The 24,566-nt window shown below is 44.3% G+C and overlaps 1 protein-coding gene across 1 annotated transcript in view; it reads left to right on the forward strand.

Annotated features, from left to right (window-relative positions):
• The window catches only part of PURG (purine rich element binding protein G), a 31,349-nt gene extending 7,247 nt beyond the window's left edge, over nucleotides 1-24,102 (forward strand). Inside the window, exons 2-4 of the mRNA XM_040325346.1 lie at nucleotides 18,672-18,735; nucleotides 21,501-22,783; nucleotides 22,942-24,102. Coding sequence (XP_040181280.1) covers nucleotides 21,519-22,493 — 975 coding nt within the window. The 5' untranslated portion in view covers nucleotides 18,672-18,735; nucleotides 21,501-21,518 and the 3' untranslated portion in view covers nucleotides 22,494-22,783; nucleotides 22,942-24,102. The remainder of the gene's footprint in view (nucleotides 1-18,671; nucleotides 18,736-21,500; nucleotides 22,784-22,941) is intronic.
• The last annotated feature ends 464 nt before the right edge of the window (nucleotides 24,103-24,566 follow it).

The raw sequence follows: 24,566 nt of genomic DNA on the forward strand, positions 1-24,566 counted from the left end.
GGACCCACGGACCCGATCGCCACTGAAGTCCCACGATCGCCCCCCGGAGCTGAAGAACGGGGAGAGGTATGGGTAAACACACCTTCCCCATTCTTCATAGGGAAACACGATCAATGACATCACATGTCCAGCCCCGCCCCCTTACAGTTAGAAAAACATATGAGGTCACACATAACCCCTACAGCGCCCCCTAATGGTTAACTCCTAAACTGCAATTGTCATTTTCACAATAAACAATGCAATTTTATAGCATTTTTTGCTGTGAAAATGACAATGGTCCCAAAAATGTGTCAAAATTGTCTGATGTGTCTGCCATAATGTCGCAGTCACAAAAAAAAATCGCTGATCGCCGCCATTAGTAGTAAAAATAAAAAAATATTAATAAAAATGCCATAAAACTATCCCCTATTTTGTAAATGCTATAAATTTTGCGCAAACCAATCGTTCAACGCTTATTGCGATTTCTTTTTTTTTGCCAAAAATATGTAGAAGAATACGTATCGGCCTAAACTATATCTTCTTTGGGGGCATTTATTATAGCAAAAAGTAAAAAATATTGCTCTATTTTTGTTTATAGCGCAAAAAATAAAAACCGCAGAGGTGATCAAATACCACCAAAAGAAAGCTCTATTTGTGGGGAAAAAAGGACGCCAATTTTGTTTGGGAGCCACATCGCATGACCGCGCAATTGTCAGTTAAAGCGATGCAGTGCCGAAACCCAAAAACTGGCCAGGTCCTTTACCTGCATAAAGGTCCGAGTCTTAAGTGGTTAAATACCACCAAAAGAAAGCTCTATTTGTGTGAAAAAAATTATAAAAATTTAATTTGGGTACAGCATTGTATGACCGCACAATTGTCATACAAAATGCGTCAGCGCTGAAAGCTGTTCTGGGCAGGAGGTGGGTTTAAGTGCCCAGTAAGGAAGTGGTATCTGGCCAGTAAGTCTGTTATTTTTTTTTTACTTCCTTTAACAGGACATGCTGTCCAGCTAAAGTGTCAGTTAGAGGGTTGAGACACACAATTTAAAGCGTATCTAAAGTAAAATAAAAAATTGTGAACAAGCGGGGCATTTTTTGCAGAAAAGACATGTGATGTCGCTTCTGCAATAACATTTTCTTACCTGCCCATTCACAATCTGTAGAATGTACACTGAGCTGTGCTAGCATTCTAGCACAGTGCCTGCCCTTGCGCGGTGGTGATATCATCTTGTGCTGGCCAATCAAGACGGCTAAAGATCTGCCCACAGGAGAAGCCAGGAGATCTCTGTGTATTTATTTACTTTTATTGGCTGCCAGTACACAAAGATAAAAGGCTCTCCTTGCTTTACAGGGCTTTGCACCTCCTGAATGAGCCCTGAATCTTGCCAGGAAACGTAAAATTCGATTTTAATGGTTCACAGCCCACTCTGACACCATCAGTAGGCCCAGAATAGTTTCCCTCATTCCTGCAATGCTCAGGATTTTTTTCCAGATAAACAAAAGAAAGTTGTTTGAAAATGATGAATGTCAGTCTGTTGCTCAGTCAAGAAGCTCGAAACAGAAACATTCTTTAGTTTAACTGTGTCCTATGCAGAGCCTATCCAAGCATAAAATCAGGTGAAAGGTCAGCAATGTTCTTCATGTGCTAATTTTATAGTTTAATATCATAAACTTTTACAACTTGAGTGGCACAGAGTGCGATTTATTTACCGATCACTAGGGGTGCAACGGATCAAAAAACTCAGTTCGGATCGTTCCTCGGATCAGGAGTCACGGATCGGATCATTTTTCGGATCGGCAACAAAAAAAAAATCTCCCCCACTGTAATATCCACATGTCCCCCCCCCCCACCAACTATAGTACCCCCTCAGTGCAGACACCCCCCCCTCCTCTCAGTACAGTGACCCCCTCCTCTCAGTACAGTGACCCCCCCTCCGTACAGTACAGTGATCCCCTCCCTCCGTACAGTGATCCCCCCCCCCTCCGTACAGTGATCCCCCCCCCCTCCGTACAGTGATCCCCCCCCCTCCGTACAGTGATCCCCCCCCCCTCCGTACAGTGATCCCCCCCCTCCGTACAGTGGCCCCCCTCCTCAGTACAGTGACCCCCTCCTCAGTACAGTGACCCCCTCCTCAGTACAGTGACCCCCCCTCCTCAGTACAGTGACCCCTCAGTACAGTGACCCCTCCTCAGTACAGTGACCCCCCCCCTGAGCTAGTACCGACAGGCACTCCCCGAGCGGTGTGTCCGAGTGCGGGCTCCTCCTCTGTGGGTGTAAACAGAGGAGGGCTGCCGCCGGGTGTACCAAGATGGCCGCGGCTCCGGAGCTTGGCCAAAGCCGCGGCCTTTCCTAGCGTTATGGTTGCGCTCCGGAGGTAGGCCGAAGCCGCGGCCATAACATTAGGAAAGGCTGCGGCTTCGGCCTAGCTCCGGAGCCGCCGCCGTAACATTAGGAAAGGCCGCGGCTTCGGCCTAGCTCCGGAGCCGTGGCAATCCGCGGATCACAGTGTGATCCGATCCGAAGGGGGTGACCCGTTCGGATCACGGATCAACTGTGATCCGTTGCACCCCTACCGATCACTATCCATTGTGCTGAAATAAATTGTTTCGGAGGTGCATGTTTTCATTAAAGTGGAGTTCCACCCATTTTTTTATGTTTGTCTGTGCTGCATGCTCTAATCTCATAGTGTTCAGAATGGGCAATTTTTATTTAATTTGTTGCTTGTAAATACCTTTATTTTGTAGTCCTTCATTACTTTCTCCTCCTTATTAGCCTAGGCTATTTGCAAGGGCTTCTGGGATAGGCATCATGTTTCCCAGTAGTCCTTGCAAACCTGACTGAAACCTATTACATTGCTTGTGCACTGAGCATGTGCGAGATATGCAAAGCTGAAATCCAGGAAGTCATACAGTCTGGCTTCATGATGCCCACATTTAAGATGGCCACGGTCTATTTCTAGATTATAAACTATAATTAATAATTATATAAATCTAAATGATGTAACAACCTAACAAAACGGACTTTAGTTTACAGACTAACTTTACTAGAATACATTAAGCTTGTGTATTACAGGGGTATTTATATTTAAAAAGTGAAATTGTGGGTGGAACTCCACTTTAAATGACACTGCTAGTATTCACTGGTGATGGAGTAGCAATGGGCACAAAGTTTACTATGGGGGACTTATGCTTCTGTTCTCACAATTGGGTACTTAAATCCATTTGTGGTATATTCCTTTCCTTAAAGTGGATGTAAACCTGACATTTTTTTTTTTTTTTTTTTTTGATGTCACAATGTACAATGCCCAGTCTTGCCACACAGAGTTGATCCAGCTCTGAGCAATCCTCTTTTATTGTTCAGTGAAATAAAATGGACTTACAAAGAAAAACCTTAGTCCATTTTGCCCCCTGGCTGTGAGTGACAGGTTATTTACATATCTCATGCACTAGCCTGGAGACAGGCATTATTTTTTAATTCCCACCACCACTCCTTTTCTGAAGTCATGTGGTGACTTTCCTGGATTTTGACTGGATGTTAGTGATCATAGCAGAAGTTCAGTGTAAGAAATACACAGAAGAAAATGCATGTTGACAAGGGGAGTGTAGAGGAGGGTGGGGAGTCTACTGACATCACGACTCCACCCACCGAGCTCCAAACAGATCCACCCACAGAATCTGCAGTTTTTCAGTTCTTGTAACAGACAGAAGGGAGACATTTGACAGGTAAGGATACATGCAGGAAGCCTTTCCGCTTAACAGCCAGATCCCACAGTACTTTCTAATTGGATGGCGGCGGCGAAAAGAGGTGAGGGGGCGAACCTCTAAGACCCTTTAACACTACTGCAATTTCGACACGATTTCAGGGACTGCCTGTGTAACTCGCATCAAAGTCAAACCAAAGTAGTACAGGGACAAAATGGGGGAAAAAACATATGGTAGAGATATGGAGGCTGCCCTCCCCCCACCCCCCCCGAAATGAATGAAATAGGAAAATTCCCCCAAAGGGGGGTTTTAGCAGCAATATAACTATGTCCAAGATGAAATAAGTAAAAACATTCTTTATTAAGAAATTCAAATGTCATGTTACAATTAAAATATAAATACAGGCTATAGGATACAATACATATTCCATGGTACAGTGATGCAAATACAGATATACACAGTGTTCCATTGCTTAATGTTTAACTGTGTAAAAGGACTGACGCGCAAATGGCCCAGCGTAACCCCGCCTAATTCAAATTAGGCAGGTAGTGGGCGTGCTACATGTAAAGTAGCCGTGACCCCATGTAAATGAGGGCCGTTTGTACGGCGCATGCGCGCGCATGCTCAGAATCATGTCGCAAATACTCATTGCTTTCGACGTGAACGTAACCTACTCCCAGCCCCATTAACGTACGCTTACGCAAACGACGTAAAATACGACGGCTGTTCCGTCGTCCATACCTTGCATGGGCTGCACCATCTTTTTGGTGGTTTATCTTTACGCCGGAAAAACGCCTTACGTAAACAGCGTATTGGGCGCAAGTACGTTCGTGAATCGGCGTATCTAGGTCATTTGCATATTCGACGCGTAAATCCCTGTACACGAACCTAGCGGCCAGCGTAAATATGCACATAAGATACGACGGCGTTGGAGACCTATGCCGGTCGTATCTTAGCCAATATACGACGGAGCGCATTCGGACTTACGACGGCGTATCTACTGATATGCCGTCGTAAGTCTTTTTGAATCCGGCTATACAAGACTGTCAAACAACAAACAAGGTAGTCTCAAGAATGAAATAATGTGAGGTGAAATGGTGTAATTAAGTGACTGGGTGATATCAACCCACTGTGTACTAGTGGGAATGTTGTGACAATACATTAAGTATACAGAAGCTACCATGTGTTATAAATGTGAAAAATGTGACCCTAAACCAAAATACAATAAACGGGAAGAACTTATATATTTATTGAATACGGTTATTAATCTTGAATGCTAACATAGTTCAAGTAGGTCATCCGTTCAATGTAGTCCAATACCCAACTGCGATTATGCAAGAGGGGTAGAAGCTCTATAGGCAAATAAAATTGAGGAATTAAATTATTTGTAATTGGAAGTGAGTATACTACAAAGATCATGATCTAAACTAACCCTCAAACAACTTAAAGCGGTGTTTCACCCTAAAAAACAACTTTATAGCATGTCATTCAGCATAGTAGCGCGAGCTACAGTATGCCTTTATATATTTTTTTGGCGCCGTACTCACTGTTTAATCGCGTAGTAAAGTTTCAGACTCCCCGCGGGGAATGGGCGTTCCTATGCAGAGGGCTCGTGATTGACGGCCGGCTATGGCGCGTCACGCTTCACGAAAATAGCCGGAGTAGGTCTCGGCTCTTCACGGCGCTATACGGCGCCTGCGCACAGACATCGGAGCTGACTGCGCAGGCGCTGTGAAGAGCAAACACTTATTTCGGCTATTTCCGTGACGCGCCATAGCCGGCCGTCAATCACGAGCCCTCTGCATAGGAACGCCCATTCCCCTGAAACTTTACTACGCGATTAAACAGGGAGTACGGCGCCAAAAAAAAATATAAAGGCATACTGTAGCTCACGCTACTATGCTGAATGACATGCTAGAAAAAAAAAATTTTTTAGGGAGAACCCCCGCTTTAAGCAAAGGGCTGGTTGATCTGATGTGGTTAGATTCTGTACTTGCATTGGGCCGTGCTTGAATAGTGACTATCCATCCAGGCATGCATGGGATCATGTATTAATCCTCATGCCGTTGTATATTTATGTGCTGCCTCTGAAATTAGCAGATTGGGGGGGTGGGCGGCGACTGTAACCTTGAAGTGACGTCAATGGCTCATGTGTGGCTCTATTTAGTACAGGGACTACCTTGAAGTCGCACAAATATGAATGGTACTCATTGGAAATCATAGAGGAACAACTTGCCATGTGACTTTGCAGTCCTAAGTCGCAGGACAAGTTGGACAAGTCTAAAAGGGGTCTAATGGGAAGTAGGACCACAGCAGCAAACAAAATAAATGTGAAGCAGGCTCAATAGAAGGTACTTTTTAAATAAATAAATAAAATAATACATGCTTGAATATTATTTTGTTTTTGTAGAAAGAAATAACGATGCAAGTGTTAGGCCCCTTTCAGACGGAAGGATAGAATGGTGCTTTTAGCTGCGGATTTTCTATTTTTCTACCGCAGCTAAAAGCACAAAATGTTTTCCTATGGCCCCATTCACACACAGCGTTTACGTGCGATTTTGTTACATGCGGTTTGGTGCGAATAGAAAAAATTTTATTGAATGCGTCCAGGTGCGATGTAGCGCAGCTATATGCACATAACCGCAGGTAATCACAGTCTTTTTTGTCAACTGCGGATAGCAGCGTTGGAAAAAAAAGAACAGGAAGCACATCATAATCCCAAAAAATAAAAAGGGTTGCTATGGAAATGAATACCGCAGCTAAACGCGGCCGCAATTAAACGCACGTAAAAGCATGTAATCGCAATGTGCAAATGCAGCTAATCGCAGTGCCTGGAGCCTTGAATTTCACAAAACATTGGTAGTGCTTTTTACTTCGGCAAAACAGCCGTCCGTCTGAAAAGGGCCTTATTGAAAAACTTATTTTTTATTTATTTTTTTTTGTAAAAGGGAAAGCGTGTAAACCCTGTTGGATTTTTACTGCTTAAAGAGGAGTTCCACCCAAATTTGGAACTTCCTCTTAACCCACTCCTCTCCCCCTTACATGCCACATTTGGCATGTAATTTTTTGGGGGGGGGAGTGGGGGCTTCAGGAGGAGTGGGACTTCCTGTCCCACTTCCTCCTTCCGGGTAGACGATTAAGCCTAATTGCCTAGGCGATTAAGCTTAATCACCTACAGGAAGGGGCTGCTGTAGGCGATCGCCCAGGACATGTGACAGGTCCTCGGCGATCGCCTGTCCAATCAGACGGCGCCGCTCGCGCATGCGCAGTGGGTGCCCGGCCGTGAAGCCGAAAGCTGTCACGGCCGGGTTCCCACACTGAGCATGAAGACGCCGGCCGGTGAGGGGGGGCGAGGAGCGGAGCCCCGTCCGGCGCGTCGCTGGAGCCGTGGAGCAGGTAAGTGTCGGTTTATTAAAAGCCAGCAGCTACACTTTTTGTAGCTGCTGACTTTTAATAAACTTACAAAATGGGTGGAAAACCCCTTTAAATTCAAATGAAAGAAATGGCCAGCACTACTTAAACACTATGGGCCAGATCCACGTAGTGGATCGTATTTTTATTCCGGCGTAGCGTAATAACGCTACGCCGCGGCAACTTTGAGAGGCAAGTGCTGTATTCACAAAGCACTTGCCTCTAAAGTTACGGTGGCGTAGCGTAATTCTGCCGGCGTAAGGGCACGGAATTCAAATGTTAAAGATGTGGGCGTGTTTTATGTTAATTTTACTTGACCCAACGTAAATTACGTTTTTTCTGAACGCCGCATGCGCCGTCCGTGGGGGTATCCCAGTGCACATGCTCGAAATTAACCCGCAACAAGCCAATGCTTACGACGTGAACGTCATTCTACGTAAAACCCTATTCACGAACGACTTACGCAAACGACGTAAAAAATTCAAAATTCGACGCAGGAATGACGTCCATACTTAACATAGGATACGCCTCATATAGCAGGGGTAACTATACGCCGAAAAAAGCCTTACGGAAACTACGTAAAAAAAATGCGCCGGACGTACGTTCGTGGATCGCCGTATCTAGCTAATTTGCATACTCGACGCGGAAATCTACGGAAACGCCACCTAGCGGCCAGCGTAAATATGCACCTTAGATCCGATGGCGTACTAAGACGTACGCCAGTCGGATCTAGCCCAGCTTCAGGCGTATCTTGTTTTGTGGATACAAAACAAAGATACGCCGGAGCAACCTAGCAGTTACGCGGCGTATCAATAGATACGCCAGCGTAACTGCTTTGTGGATCTGACCCTATATATTAAGAGCGGGTGCTAGTAGGACATATTTGAAAATCTATATGGAAGCACTCACGGTCCCTAATTCCACCCCAGTGGTCTCAAAACTGTGGCCCAGTGCCAGATACAGTCCTTTGCTTGCCTTTAACTGGCCCTTGGACACCAGCAATGAACCACCATTCCTTCCACTGACACCAATGATTGGCAATATTTCACCTGCTAATACAAGGGACTGTTTTTCAGAATGACACCAACAATGGAGCACCATTCTTCCCACTGACACAATGATAGGGCACTATTTCTTCTCTTGCAACCAAGAGTCGGCACCATTCCTCCCACTAATACCATTGACACCAAAGCATTTTCTACTCACAATGGCCACATTCCAGCCAGCATAAAGTCTGAAGGATGGAAAGTTTGAAGACCACCCACACTCAGACTAATAAACCCCTATCTTGGGTGCTTTGCTGACTGTCTGGTAAGTGTACTGGTAACATGCACCATTCTTTAAATTGCTAGTTATTGATTGCTGAGGCATGCTTGAAGCCTTCAGCTGCCTTTGTGCTGTGCTCTGATATTCTGGTCCTCTGGTGTGTCTCTGCACCTTTTTTTATCAAGAATCAGATACCTCCAGGCATACATGCCTTTAATCTATTTATTGCTGTGTATGCTCCAGGGTAGGTGCTTTGTTATTCTAGAATTGGGGACCAAACTGCGTAGATGGGCTTGATGAGGCAGTGTGGCTTTCACATAGATTTGAAAATGTATAGATGTGCAAATATATGATACTAATACCTCTCCTTTCAGTACATAATGTTTAACCACTTGATGACCAAGCCTTTTCTGGCACTTTTTATCTACAAGTCAGTATTTTTTTCCTTGAAAATGACTTGTAACCCCAAAACATATAAGAAACATTATGTATTTTTATTTATTTTTAGCAGACACCCTAGGGCAGGGGTGTCAAACTCAATTTCATTGTGGGCTGCATGAGCATTATGATTGCCCTCAAAAGGGCTGGTTATATCTGTAAGATTAGATGTCCAGCGCATCCCTCTCCCCTTTACATTAGATGTCAAGAGCCACCCCACCATCAGAAGTTCAGTCCCCCACTCTCCCTTACATCACAGTGCACCCCCTTTCCTTATGCTGCTGCTGGGAAGAAGCTGGATGCATTGCTTGAAATCAGAAAGTATCGGTCTAGAGGAGGGCTGGAGCTCTCCTGCAGCTGCAGGAGAGGTGCGAGGGCCACATGAAATGGCCTGGAGGGCTGGATTCAGCCCGTGGGCCTTTTGTTTGGCACCTGTGCCCTAGGGGATAAAATGGAGATCGTTGCAATATTTTATGTCCCACGGTATTTGCGCAGCAGTGACACACAATTTTTTAGGGAAAAAAAAACTTTAATGAATTCAAAAAATACACAGACACATGCACACACACTTTTTTTTTTTTTTTAAATATGAAAGATGTAACGCCAAGTAAATGGATACCTAACATGTTGTCATGTTTTAAAATTGCACATTCTCGTGGAATTGCCACAGACTATGGTTATTTAAAAATCTCCATAGGCGATGCGTTAAGAATTTTTACAAGTTACCTTTTTAGAGTTACAACGCAGTTCTAGCCCTAGAATTATTGCTTTTGCTCTAACGTTTGTGGCGATATCGCAAATGTGTGGTGCGAACACCATTTACATGTGTGGTGCGAACACCATTTACATATGCGTGCACAACTTGGGTATGCATGGAGGGATGGGGGCTCTTTACTTTCTTTTCCTGGTGCCTCCATGGCAGCATACCTGTGACAAGCTCCGCCTTGGCTCCTCCCTCAGGATTAGTGAATATTATAAAAGAGTCGGTGAACACCGCCCCCACATTCTCCTTTTTTTCCTCAAACCTCATGGCAGTGAATTTACTGGAACAAATTGTCCTTACCTTATGCATTCGGCAGCGTCCATCCGGGTTCAAGCCTCTCCCGGATGCGGTCCCTTCTCTTGGGCAGCTAAACGCGCTGATAAGGTTGGGAGTCCCTTCTGTAGGTTCTTTTGGGACAAGCAGACTTAGCCCTTAGATATGAATGCTATCTGCAACTTTGTGTTTGTTGCCTGTGTTTGTCAGGCATCTATCAGGCATTAGCTCTTCAGGGCTCAGAGGCAGCAGCTATCCTTACATCTTTCATCTCTCCTTTTATTTTCCTCTCCCCCTCTCTTACTGTACACCCAGCATACTGGAGCCTTTTTTTTGTTTTTCCTCTCTCTCCCCCCCTCTTCCTCCTCGGGCCCCCCTCTACACTGATGGATTTCTGATCCATCTCCACGCAAAGTGCGCCCCTTCCCCTGTAGTCTTCCCCCCTAGGGAGCGCGCACGCCATCCCTATCATTATTTATTTACTTGCGGCGTCCTCCGCCGCGTTCTGCGCAGGCGCCGACGGCCGGGATCTCCGGGTCCTAGGGCCGCCGGTTCGCGCATGCGCGATAGGTCCGGAAGCCGCGGCGGCAATCTTGGTTAAGGGGAAAGGTAAGGTTTTCCTGCCAGTAACTCAATGAGTTCAGGGCGGAGGTGTTCCCTGGACTGGTGGATCCTATTTTAACTCCCCGACGGCCTCAGAAGGGCTCTGAGGCTGTCGGGAGAAGGTCATCCACCAAGAGCTCCAGAACCTAATAACTTTTTTTTTCCCGGTTAAAAAAAAAAAAAGGGGGTTTTTAAAAAAAAGAAAAAAGGGGGACGAATTTTTCCCTTTTCTTCTCGGAACAATTCTTTGGGGTCGGGGGTCCAAAAAAAAAAAAAACCTGAGCTTAATATTTATATAAATAAGGAACCAATAGCACCCCCTGAGCCAGGATATGACTTAAAGTGTTAACCCTTTGCTTTCTCCCGGATCTTTTCCTTAGCTGCTGCCTCCGTTAAGCCGCCAAATATGAGCCATTCGCCGCCCATACAAGAACCTACTCCACACCTAAGGTAAGGACCTACATCCAGGTAGGTCTATGCTTTTAAAAAAAAAAAAGAGTGCACTGAGGCTGGTACCTTTTATTTATTACAGCCCTGTACGCCAGAAGACGTCTAAGAAGACCTTCAGGCGACATGAAGATTCTGATTCTAGTCTCAGCAGAGGCAGGTCTCCAAAGCGTAATGACCATGGAAATGGCAAGAAGGCATCAGCCAAGAAGCGCCATCACTCACGCTCCCCGAGACAGAGATCTCCAAAATGCCAGGCCTGTGGGGCTTCCCCACTTCCACATAAGCGGCTTTGCCGAACCTGCCTGAAGGACTATGCGACGGACAGAGAGTCCGAAAGCAGACAGGTGGCGGACCTCCTTAAAAAGGCAATAAAAGATTCTTTTGCGGAGTTGGTAGCCACAATGCCGCCACAGCAGCCGGCGTCTCCTCCTCAGGACCATCCGGCTGAGGAGGCCTTCCCAGGGCCCTCCACAAGTGGAATGCTGCGCCCAGCGCCTGCTTCCTCCTCTAAACCTCAAGAAGAGAATGACGTCTCAGGTGACTCCTCTGACGACATGGAAGCATCTGGCTTTGCCTTTGCCATGGTCCAACCCTATGTACAAGCCGTAAAACAAGCAATCGGCTGGGATGAGCCCGAGACAGAGATCAAAAAGTCTAAAGCCTTTTTTCCCCATCTCAAGCGTCAGATTTCCGTTTTTCCTCTCATGGATGAAATTAAAGGCGTGATTGAGGAAGAGTGGAAGAGAACGGAGAAAAGATTTTCCCTCAATCGCCTGGGGAAACTATACCCCCTCTCAGAGGCAGACTCCGCAATGCTTGAAGGCCCTCCAACAGTTGATGCAGCAGTGGTAAGATTAGCAAAGAACGTTACACTACCGATGGAGGACTCGACTTCATTCAAAGATCCTCTCGATAGGAGAATGGACCTAGATTTAAGGAAAGCTTACCAGATGGCGGGCAATGCCTGTAAACCCACAATAGCCCTGACATCAGTATCCAACGCGCTACGTGTGTGGACGGATAACATAGAGGCGGCCATCCAGCAGGAGGTGCCGAAGGAGGACATTATTAAAGCCTTAGATGAACTTAAACTTTCTGCAGACTTTATTGGAGAAGCTGCCATCGATTCAATTCGATGCTCCGCAAGATCCATGCTCCACACAGTATTGGCCAAGCGGGCCCTGTGGCTGAAGCCTTGGTCGGCAGATGTTGCATCGAAACAGAATTGGTGCAAGATACCATTTGATGGGAAAGCCCTCTTCGGGGAGAGATTAGATAAAGCCATCTCTCGCGTCACTGGTGGGAAATCGGGCCTGTTACCCCAAGACAGACGGCCCAGGCGCTCCAGGTCTTTTGTGCCTAGATTCCAGTACTCTAAGAATAAGGACTATCGTCAACCCAGGCAGGGAAAAGGCTTCAGACAAAACTGGAGAAGCACCCAGTCCACCTTCCTGAAAAACCGCAGACAGGCAACAGCCTCTACTCCACAGGATCCCACTAAGTCTTTTTGACGCCAAGCCGTCCCAAGCAGTCCCTGTGGGAGCCAGACTTCAACTCTTCTCAAAGATCTGGGAGCAAGAATGCAAGGATCCGTGGGTAGTTTCCACGATCAAATACGGTCATTTCTGAACGTTTTTAGACAAACCCCCCCAAAGATTTCTTCTCTCCGACAGAGATGTCAAAGTCTCCTCAAAAAGCAGAAGCGCTGCAACAATATCTTCTCTCCTTGCAGGATCAGCAGGCGGTGGTTCCTGTACCTCCATCAGAAAGGTTTTCAGGTTTTTATTCCACTCTGTTTCTGGTCCCCAAAAAAACGGGTGGTTGGAGACCAGTCATAGACTTGAAAAGGCTAAATCGCTACATCTTCCTAGAAAAATTCAAGATGGAATCATTACAAACGATCATTCGGGTAGTCCAACCGGGGGACTGGATGCTGTCCATAGACCTGCAGGATGCCTACCTGCATTTACCTATACTCCCATCCTTCCAGAAGTATCTGAGGTTCGCAGTAGGCCAAGTGCATCTTCAATTTCGCAGTCTCCCCTTCGGCCTCTGCACATCTCCAAGAGTCTTCACGAAGATCCTGATCGCCTTCATAGCCCCTTTAAGGGAACAGGGGCTCAGAGTATACCACTATTTAGATGATCTTCTTCTCCTAGCGAAAGATCCAGCCCAGCTACTGGAACACAGAGAAGTTCTCTTGACAGCACTGACGAGATTCGGATGGAAGGTAAACCAGGAGAAGAGTCATCTTTCTCCAACCCAGGAAATGATCTATCTGGGAGCACTTTTTAACACAGGGAAGGGTACAGTGTCCCTTCCACCCCAGAAGGTGAAGTCTATCATCCGACAGATGAAGAATGTGAGTTCCAGACCATATCTGACTGCCTCAAACTGCCTGAGCCTGATAGGCAGGATGTCATCTTGCATCCCGATGGTCCCTTGGGCCCATTGGCATTTGAGATATTTTCAACTGGAGTTCTTGAGGCAGTGGAACAAACGATTTCTAGCTCAACACATATGCCTGACGACCCTGATGCTCAGAGGCCTCCATTGGTGGATGAAGAAACAAACTCTGATGAAGCCACGTGCGTTAGGGCATGTCAACTGGACCATAATTACCACCGACGCACACTGCAATCAAATTTCAGTACAAGGCAGATGGTCTTTTCAGGCGACAGGCCTGGTATCCAATATCCTGGAAATCCGTGCAGTCTGCCGGGCATTTCTAGCCCTAGAGTTCGAGATCTCAGGGAAACCAGTGCTCTTACGGATGGACAACAGGGCCGCCGTATCTTACATACATCGTCAAGGAGGGACACACAGCAGACCCCTGCTGAGGGAAGTGGAACCCATAATCCTGTGGGCAGAAAAAAATCTCGAGGACTTAAGGGCAGTTTACCTGCCAGGACGTCTCAACGTGCAAGCCGACCTCCTATCTCGCAAGTTCGTAGACGCCAACGAGTGGTCTCTTCACCCCAACATCTTCAATTGGATAACGGACCACTGGGGGCCCCCCCGAGCTGGACCTATTCGCAACTGCCAGCAATTGCAAGCTTCCGAGGTTCATCTCAAGGCTACCGCATCCCCAAGCAGAAGCAGTGGACGCTCTCACAGCCCCTTGGACATGCGATCTGGCCTATGCATTCCCGCCACGGCCTCTGATACCAAAACTCCTGGCGAGGGTAATGATCGAATCCACAATAGTAATAGCAGCTCTACCATACTGGCCGAGACGTCCCTGGTTTCCTATGGCAATGTATGCAACCCCCAGTCAAGATTCCGCTGATTCCCTTCCTCCTGTCACAGGGGTGTCACACTCATCCAGATCCAGGCAGGCTGAACCTTCACATCTGGCGACTGAAAGGCAAAAGTTCGAATCTCTAGGTTGCTCCAGCGAAGTTATTGCTACCCTCCTAAGGGCTAGAAAGCCTTCCACAAACAATATATACGGGAAAGTGTGGAACAAGTTCAGGTCCTTCATGTCTGACAAAAGCGGCGATCCGGAGCTTCCATCATCTTCTCAAATTCTTGATTTTTTGCAGGCAGGCCTAAACAAGGGTCTTGCCCTAAGTACATTAAAGGTACAAGTAGCAGCAATTTCATCTGCAACCAGGAAGAGGTGGGCCGAGGACCTACTAATAGTCCAATTCTTCAAGGCCGTCAGAAGGATCCGGCCACCAACTAGGCAGTCTTTTCCCACCTGGGACCTCGCTATCATCCTAGAATCCCTAGTCAATCCGCCTTTTGCCCCTTCGGGCTCAGCATCACTGTGGAATCTAACCTTGAAGCTTACATTTTTCATAGCCATAACATCGGGCAGACGGGTTTCAGAGCTCCAAGCTCTAGGAGCAGACGACAATCACATTGTGTTCTACCCCGACAGGGTGGAACTCAGGACAGTTCGTGGGTTTATCCCCAAAGTTGCATCATCCTTATCCATGTCGGAGCCCTGGGCACTCCCAACATTCCTAGAGCAGGACTCGGGCTCTTTTCACGAGCTAGACATTGCCTCCACACTGAAGCATTATATCCAGGCCACAGCGTCTTTCAGAAACTCTTCCAAGTTGCTCATAATCCCCTGGGGGAAAAGAAAGGGTGAGGAGGCGTCAGCGAGAACAATCTCCTCATGGATTGTGAAGCTAATTCATAAAGCGTACAGGGCAAGAGGTCTGGATCCTCCGTTGACGGTTAAGGCGCACTCCACGAGGGCAGTCTCTGCCTCTTGGGCAGCAAGGGCGAACATGTCGATCGAGACTATCTGTAGGGCAGCGACCTGGTCGTCCCAACACACGTTTATGAAACGTTACCGGGTGGACCCAGGAGCTCTTTCTTCGGTAGAGTTTGGCAGACAGGCGATCAAGTCAGCCGTCGCCTCCTCTCTTTGTTAACCTTTGTTAATGATGTCCTTGTAATAAAACTTCTAAGCAGCATCCCACCCGTTTCAGCTAGTTATTTGTCACAGGTATGCTGCCATGGAGGCACCAGGAAAACGGAAAATTGTATCATACTTACCAGTAATTTTCCTTTCCTGGTGCCTATCCATGGCAGCATACGCTCCCACCCTCGGTGTTCTATATTACGGAGAATGTGGGGGCGGTGTTCACCGACTCTTTTATAATATTCACTAATCCTGAGGGAGGAGCCAAGGCGGAGCTTGTCACAGGTATGCTGCCATGGATAGGCACCAGGAAAGGAAAATTACTGGTATGTATGATACAATTTTCCGTTTTTTTTTTCTTCTTTCTTTCTTCTTTTGATCACTTTATTTCTATTACAAACATCCATTGTAATAGAAATAAATATGGCAGGTCCTCTTTATGGAGATATCTAGTGTTTAAAAATACCCCAAATCTCTTCTTTTCCTTTTTTTAAAAGCAGAAGATTAAAAAAAATATATAATTTTTGGATCTTTTGCTTAAAAAACTAAAATTTACTTCCACCCTGGACTGGAAGTGATATCATGACTACGCTCCGGTACTCCTAGGCCATGGAGGCAATCAGACAATCTAGTCTTTTATCGCCTCTTTGACCAGCTGGCCGCATTGTCAGATCGTTTCTCAGGTGCCCCGGTAAAAACGGTAAGCCCAAGATACAGCAGGGAAAGGGAGGAGTCCCCTCCTGCTTCTGAAAGGGTTCCAGCGGCTCATGAGCCTCTCACAATGCTTTCAAGAGAAATCCAGCTGAAAAAGATACTGGGGTTATTTCTGACAGCTTCAGCCATAATCCCGGTAAAGCACTTCCTGTTTGGTAAAGCCTTGTTAGGACGGGAATGGAGGGTAACTCTCTAATTGAGATAGTAACATAATAGTAAAAACCAGACAGGATTTATAACACTTACCCACTCTATCCAAAACGAAGAATAACGTTTTGACTTGACATTCACTGTAGGAAGATTGAATCCATCGTTTAACAAAGCCTTTCGTTGTCTTTCATGTAATCCTTCCCCTTTTGATATAGTGCAGTTTTATGGATTATTTGTTACACAGTATGTTATAATTTAGTACAGGGCTCGACAAATCCCGGTCGCCATGGCGACTAGAAATAGCGTCCTGGCGACTTGGCTTGGAAGGTGGGCAAAAAATAAAAATATTTTGTTCATAGGACCGGCGCTCCGCGGACTAGGCCGAAGCCGCGACCTCGCCTAAAACATCCTGCTCGCCGCGATCCCGGGAAAAGGTCGCGGCCTTTTTCCCAGGATCGCTGCGGGCAGGATGTTTTAGGTGAGGCTTCGGCCTAGTCCACGCAGGTTCTTTTCCCCAGGATCGCTGCGGACTAGGCCCCACCTCCCCCGCCGCTCAATCGCGGGAGGCCCGTGATGTCCGGTAATTGAGGCCGCGGCCTTGTGAAGTCCCCAGCTCTTCCTTGTGCGAGCTGGCGCCATCTGGTGGTGGCCGTTGGTATTACAAGTTAAGCATTACAAGTTAAACAGCAATTCTAATGTCATTTTTCACTGCCATCTTCTTCCCTCTAATTAGAACCCCCAAACATATTTTTTATCCTAACACCCTAAAGAATAAAATGGCGATCGTTGCAATACTTTCTGTCACGCCGTATTTGCGCAGCGGTCTTACTAGCGCACTTTTTTTGGGAAAAAATTACACTTAAGTAAAGTTATCCCCTTTTTTTTTAATATTATGAAAGATAATGTTACGCCAAGTAAATTCATACTCCACATGTCACGCTTCAAAATTGCGTCCGCTCGTGGAATGCCGACAAACTTTTACCCTTTAAAATCTTCATAGGCGACGTTTAAAAAAATCTACAGGTTGCATGTTTTGAGTTAGAGGAGGTCTAGGGCTATAATTATTGCTCTCGCTCTACCAATCGCGGCGATGCCTTACATGTGTGGTTTGAACACCGTTTACATATGCGGGCGCTGCTCACATATGTGTTCGCTTCTGCGCGCAAGCTCGTCGGGACGGGGTGCGTTTTCTGGCTCCTAACTTTTTTAGCTGGGTCCTAGATTCCAAGCAAATTTGTCAAACCCTGATTTAGTATATGAATATAGAATGGTCTTTGTGGAAACATTATATTTAGCTTGCGACAGAGAGAAGATCGAATTGAAGGAATTTGGCCAGCAAAGTGTTTTTCATATCGTGGTGAGACCCTTCTAAGATCATTGCAGGTGCATTTTACTTGCAATTCACCTCCTTGTGACATGAATTTCACCTACTTTAAGCAGATTTTGCATTCCTATAGACTTGTATAAAGAGAGAAGCAATTCTGACAAAAACGAGAATGTTGGGGTGGCAGTTAACCACTTGCCGACCACTTTACGTCCCCTTTAATTTGCCACGTGGCCGCTTTCTCTGTGTCCATGGGCCCCGTGAACTCCATGTTCACCGGCAGCCTGCGAGCTTGACGCGGAGAGGCAGAATGGGGAGATGCCTATGTCAACAAGGCACGTCCCTGTTCTGCCTAGTGACATAACAGGGATCTACTGTTTCCTGTCATCGGGAGCAGTGATTGCTGTCATGTCAGTGGTAGTCCATCCCCCCACAGTTAGAATCACTACCTTGGACACACTTAACCCTTTGATTGCCCCTAGTGTTTAACCCCTTCCCTGCCAGTAAACACTGTAATCCGTGCATTTTTATAGCACTGATCACAAAATAGTGTCCGATGTGTCCGTCATAATGTCCCAGTCATGAAAAAATCGCAGATCGCTGCCATTACTAACAAAAATGGCATAAATCTCTCCCCTTTTTTGTAAACTCTCTTGCACAAACCAATCAATATACGCTTATTGCAATATTTTTTTTTTCTCCTACCAAAAATATGTAGAAGAATACATATAAACGGTCTAAACTGAGGGGAAATTTTTTTTATATATATATTTTGCGGGGATATTTATTATAACAAAAAGTCAAAAATATTGCTTTTATTTCAAAATTGTCGCTGTTTTTTTATTTATAGCGCAAAAAAATAAAAACCGCAGAGGTGCTCAAATTCCACCAAAAGAAAGCTCTATTTGTGGGGAATAAAGGACGGCAATTTTGTTTGGGTGCAACGTTGCACGACCGTGCAATTGTCGGACGCAGTGCCGTATCGCAAAAAGTGCCTTGATCAGGAAGGGGGTAAATTCTTCCGGGGCTGAAGTGGTTAAAGCAACCTAAATTCAGCATAATGTCATTTCATTGGTATGACAGCCAGTAAATTAGAATTTCCAGAACGTGAATTCAGCAATGGCAACCTTACATTTGTCTGATTGTTCTCTTTAATTTTGTTGTGTTTCCAATAGCATATTTTAATTGTGCGTTTTATTATTTAATCTTCTTTAATAGGAGCTGTAACTCTGGTGTTGAGAAAGTACTGAAAGACCTTGATGATATCTTTGCTTTGGCACAGGTGAGTCTTTATGTGTGCATTCAACTTTGCTTGTAGGTGAAATATAAAGGCATTTGGTTCCTCTTTGTGCAATATTTTAAGTGTGTGAAGTTTTCAGTTCATATGAAAATGAAGTATATCATATCAGACAAGAAGATCCAGGAGGCAAAAACAATGCTCTTTGTTATTGCAATCAATTATTTTGGATCCACTTTTTTAATCCCAAAAAGTGTTGACAATTTTGAGATATTTGAAGGGGAAGGTGTTTTATTTGGAGACCATGGAGATTTACTAAAACAGGAGCACCCAGAATCTAGTGCAGCTGTGCATAGTAACTACTCAACTTCTAACTTCAGCTTGTTCAACTAAGCTTTAATATTGAGCCTAGGTTCACACTGACAGCGGGAATAAAATCGCATGATTTCATTCCCGCGTGTCAGTCCCGACTTCTGGGAGTCATCTGTGCAGGTTTCTGCACATATATCTATTAAAATTGCACCCCCCCGAAGTCACCAAAAGTAGTACAGAAACTACTTTTGGAAATCGGTGCGGCGACGCAAAGCCGGCATCTCACCGATTTGGGCAGTGCCATTGCCAGCAATAGCTGCTGAATTGGCATGTGATTTGACATGTTAAATTGCATGCCAAATCCCTGCAATGTGAACCAGGGCTAAACCTTAGAAGCTGATTGATTTTACTATGCACATATGCACTACATTCTTTGTGCACCAGTTTTAGTAAATCTGTTTTCCACTTCCTTTTAATGTGAGGATTCCTTTAAAACACACACATATACTGATATCCTGTACCTCAAGAACTAACTAAAGAAAAAAAAAGTAAAATTAAGCTACCCCCACCCCGGATGAAATTCCGTAGCATATACTTACCGCTGCCCCTTTCAGTAATTGGGATATTAGAGTTTTGCAACAGATGGGGTAAATGCCCCCTGCAGTAGTCAATTACTGTGCACCAGGCTACCATATCACAATATTATCTAGGCCTGATTCACACCTATGAATTTTTAGTGCTTTTTTCATTTTACAGTTTTGCATTACAGTCCATCCCTCACGGTTTCCTATGGAACGCATTTTGTAGTGCAAATCTGCAAAATGCCAAAAGCACTAAAAATGCATAGGTATAAAGCAGGCCGTAAGTAAAATATAGTGTGTGTGTGTGTGTGTGTGTGTGTAAACAATTTTGTTTTGTTTTTCTTAAGTGCATTGGCCCACATTGATAAATCTACATTAAAGCGGTCCTCCACCCTAAAGTGGAGTCCCGCTGATCGGAACCCTCCCCCCCTCCGGTGTCACATTTGACACCTTTCAGGGGGGAGGGGGGTGCAGACACCTGTCTAAAGACAGGTATTTGCACCCACTTCCGGCCACACGATACGGGCGAAAGACGGGCATTCCGTCACATCCCGTCTGTCGCCCGTTGTGTGCTGGGAACACTCGGCTCCCAGCACACAGCGTGTGAGCCAATCGGCGGGCGCAGCGCGACTCGCGCATGCGCCGTAGGGAACCGGGCAGTGAAGCCGCAGCGCTTCACTTCCTGGTTCCCTCAGCGTGGATGGCGGGGGGAGCAGCAGAGTGACGAGCGATCGCTCGTGCTCTGCTGCGATCGGCGCTGGACTCCAGGACAGGTAAGTGTCCTAATATTAAAAGTCAGCAGCTGCAGTATTTGTAGCTGCTGACTTTTAATATTTTGTTCCCATGGCACATCCGCTTTAAAGTAATGCTAAACACACACTGTTTCATTTACATTGTCCCAGTGTGTATTTGATTTAAATCCGGTCGATTTAAATCACTAGTAAAAAGGCTTGATTTAAATCATAATTTTTAAAGTGCAACTGTCCTCTCTGAGCCGCTGTTCACTCACCGACAGCCCCATTAAGATTAATGGGACAGTTGGTGATGCGGCAGTGACACAACAAGGTGAGGGACGTGGTGGCAGCAGGTGAGTGGATGCCCACAAACGGGCGCTGCCATGATGGATCTGAAATGACAGGTGCTCTTTAAATGAAAGGACTTGTTCTTGCTGGTAATTAGAATCTTTAATATTTGCAAACAAAATTAAGGTTTCCTATTTATTTGAATATTTTGTACTATAGCATTTATTTATTTTTTTATGATGTGGGTTTAGTTACACTTTAAAGAGGAACTGCGGTCTGCTCACATAATTTTTAATAAAAACATTCTAAAGTTTCCCTCCAACCACTTTGCATATTTTATATATACTGTGATTTTGTACTTTTCAAGTATGCTGCAGAAATCTTCCTCCACTGAGTCTGGCTGAATCCATCTTAACTGTGGGTATCTGAAGCTGCAGCCTGTTCACTTCTTGGATTTACACAGACACCCAGAGGCACACCCCAGCTCTACAGCTCTCATTGGACCTCTTATGACTCATCATCTTCCCTTCCTTGCAAACTCTGATGAAAGAAAGCGCTTTGCATGATGTCATAAGCCTAGGCAAGAATCAGGAAGTGAGCTGTATAAGGGATTTACTGTCAGAAAATAAATATTTTACTATCCAAAGTTAAAACGACAAGGGCTGAAGATTTAATAGATGGAAAGATGAAAAAATTACTGAAGGTCCGCTTTAAGATGATCTCTTTCATGTATGAAAACACATCATGCTTGAAACTTAAAAAATATAGTTGCCCTTGAAGTTGTTTTTATGCACATTAAGTAGTAGGTCAAAAACCACATACCAGGGTTTTCTACAAGGCATTCATCTTTTTACTATTCCAATCTGTTATATCTTTTATTGCTTTCTTTTTACAGTTGTTTGAGAGAATAAACATGGAGCGAGGAAGAGGCCAAAGGGAAGGTGCAAGCATGAGCAGAAATGTTTACCCACAACAATACAACTACCCCTCCTCCCAGAATTTAGAGATACAGGAATTGGCATCTAAGAGAGTAGACATTCAGAAAAAGAGATTTTATTTGGATGTTAAGCAGAGTGCTCGAGGCCGTTTTTTGAAGATAGCAGAGGTGTGGATTGGTAGAGGACGACAGGATAACATCAGAAAAAGTAAACTGACTTTATCTTTGTCCGTTGCTGCTGAATTAAAGGATTGTTTGGGAGATTTCATTGAGCATTATGCCCACCTGGGTCTTCGAAGCAGTCATTCCCAACGCAGCGACCATGGAAGTGAAAAAGAGCACGATTCCAGGAGGAGACCGCATCCAGTATCGCCTTCAGGGTCTGTTGGATCAGAAGAACCTACAACACACAGTGTTCTGAAGACTGAATACATTGAACGAGACAACAGAAAATATTATCTAGACCTTAAAGAAAACCAGCGTGGACGTTTTTTAAGAATTAGACAAACTATGACCAGAGGGCCTGGGATGATTGGCTATTTTGGCCAGAGTCTGGGTCAGGAGCAAACTATTGTTCTGCCAGCTCAAGGTATGATTGAATTTAGGGATGCTCTGGTTCAGCTTATTGAAGACTATGGAGAAGGAGACATTGAAGAGCGAAGAGGTGGTGCAGATGAACCCCCTGAGCTTCCAGAAGGAACATCATTCAGAGTGGATAACAAAAGGTTCTACTTTGATGTTGGTTCCAACCGTTATGGCATATTCTTAAGGGTAAGTGAGGTTAGACCACCCTACCGCAACACTATTACAGTTCCTTACAAGGTATGGACGAGGTTTGGTGACAATTTTATCAAATATGAAGAAGAAATGAGAAAAATTTACAATGGCCATAAAGAAAAGAGAATGGATATACGTGTGGACAGTAGTGAAGAGCAAGAGTGTCCTGAGTAGATCAAATGCCACTGGAACATCATACGGAAAAAAAATGAAGCTTTTTATTGAAGACAAATGCTATAGTATTTTAGAAGATTTCCCTATTTTTCATTTTCTGTTAACTTCTTTATTTTTTAGCAGAATACCTTTGGACAAAAATAATACATCAAGAGTCTGGTATTTAGGTTTATCTACAACACAAATACTCTTACGAGCGTACCAGCCTCCCTTGGAGCTGCTTCAATAATTCAAGACTATTCCAAGTATGTTTTTGATCAGCACAAAGTTCAACATTTAAGATACCTTAGGTAAGACTTGAATTGCACTATCAAAGCTAATTACATATATCTATATTTCTACTTTTATAGATGTATAGATATATTATACACATGAGAAATATTATCTAAAACATTTTTTTTTTTTTTTTTTTTTTTTTCTGTGCATTTTGATTTGATAAAAACAAAAGTTCTGCCAAGCTTATTTACAGGGCATTTATTACTGTGAATGTATAGGAAATGCATTTACATGTTTGCAGAGCTCTTCTGTTGGAGTTCTGAATGTTTAGCGGACACAGGAACCATCAGTGACAAAGAGTAGAATGGAAGCTGACAGTGTGTGTTAACTGTTTACACTGTTTCCAGCCAAGGATTTCTACATCTCAAGATTTAAAACTGTTAAAAACCAACACAAATAGCTGCACAGAAAGAAGTATGGGATGAACAAGTAGCAATTTAAAAAGGTAAAAGAGTGTTCAGTTATGCCTTTTAACAAAACTTCTCCCATCACAGCTATTTTATATATGAATATATCTCTCTCTATATATAAATATATATATAATGGTGCACCCCTGTATAGGCCTGTTGTTCCATGGAAGTTTGTTTATACTGTAAGTTTAAATACTCTCTCTTCCCTGTCTTCTTTCCTGTGTGCGTGCGTGCGTATTTGGTCACATTGAAAAAAAAAAACCTGATGAATGTTCAAGTATTCTTTTATTTAGATGTCGTTTGACTGAAATGTTTATGCAGCATCTCTTAGCAAAGAAAACGTGGATGCTTAAATAGAAAACCTTTGTCCCACCTGAATAGTGGCATAGGGTTCTCATTCATAACAATGGACAACCGAACCATACCAAATCTGCCCTTACTTGCGTATTGTTTTGCACAAGGGTTGCTGACTTTGTATGTTGGTGTACAAGCACTGAAAAGTTTTATTTTTATTTAAAGAAAAAAAAATACATATATATATCTATAAATATATCTATATATAGCTATACACCGTTAGTGTTTAGTTAATTGCAAAATGTATGTATATCATAGTTATGCATGTTGAGCATACCTATAGAGTTACCTTTTAGTAAAGATTATAAGTGGGGTATACAGTAAGTATCACTGAACGCTGTTGCTGCTAATCACTGTGCCTGTAGTAACGAAGAACATGTTCACATGGCTAACCGGATGTACGAATGTAACAACAGGTCATTTTGGCCATGTATATCCCACATTCATGGTAACTGTAATTCCTTTGTCAACAAATGGCATTTTCTTTGTCTGTCAGGAAATGCCATTTCTCATTCCAATTCTTGTTCAGTGACCTTCATGTTAAATTACAAAATAAATTCAGTTAAATTTAAAAAAATGTTGAAGTCTGCACCAAAGCACATCATCACTTTATCCTAACGTTATTCTCCAATATGTTTTCTGTCTTTGGCAATGATCACTTTAATTATTTTTTATTTTTATTTTAGAGAATGTCTGAAATGCTTGTAACCGTGGTAAAATGTGCTTGTTTAGCTAATAATAGCCAAAATTGATCCCTTTCTTTTTATTTAGTTCATATCTTGTTTCCAGAATAGGTGTATGTTAGCTTGTATTTATCCACACTGGACTGTTACAATGAAGCACCTTATGGGTCCGTCCTTTCAAAACTGATAATTTACGTGTTGGTTAAAAAAAGCTTACCCTCTTTACTTTTAAAGGGGTTTCAGCAGCAAGATCAATGTGCCTGCATTCTCAGCTGTATCCTAGTAGATGGTACTGTATAGCCTCACAGCTGTATATTATGTGCAGAAGCGTTAAACCCTTTTCCCTGTAC

This window comes from Rana temporaria, chromosome 1, assembly GCF_905171775.1.
Source record: "Rana temporaria chromosome 1, aRanTem1.1, whole genome shotgun sequence".
NCBI lineage: Eukaryota > Metazoa > Chordata > Amphibia > Anura > Ranidae > Rana > Rana temporaria.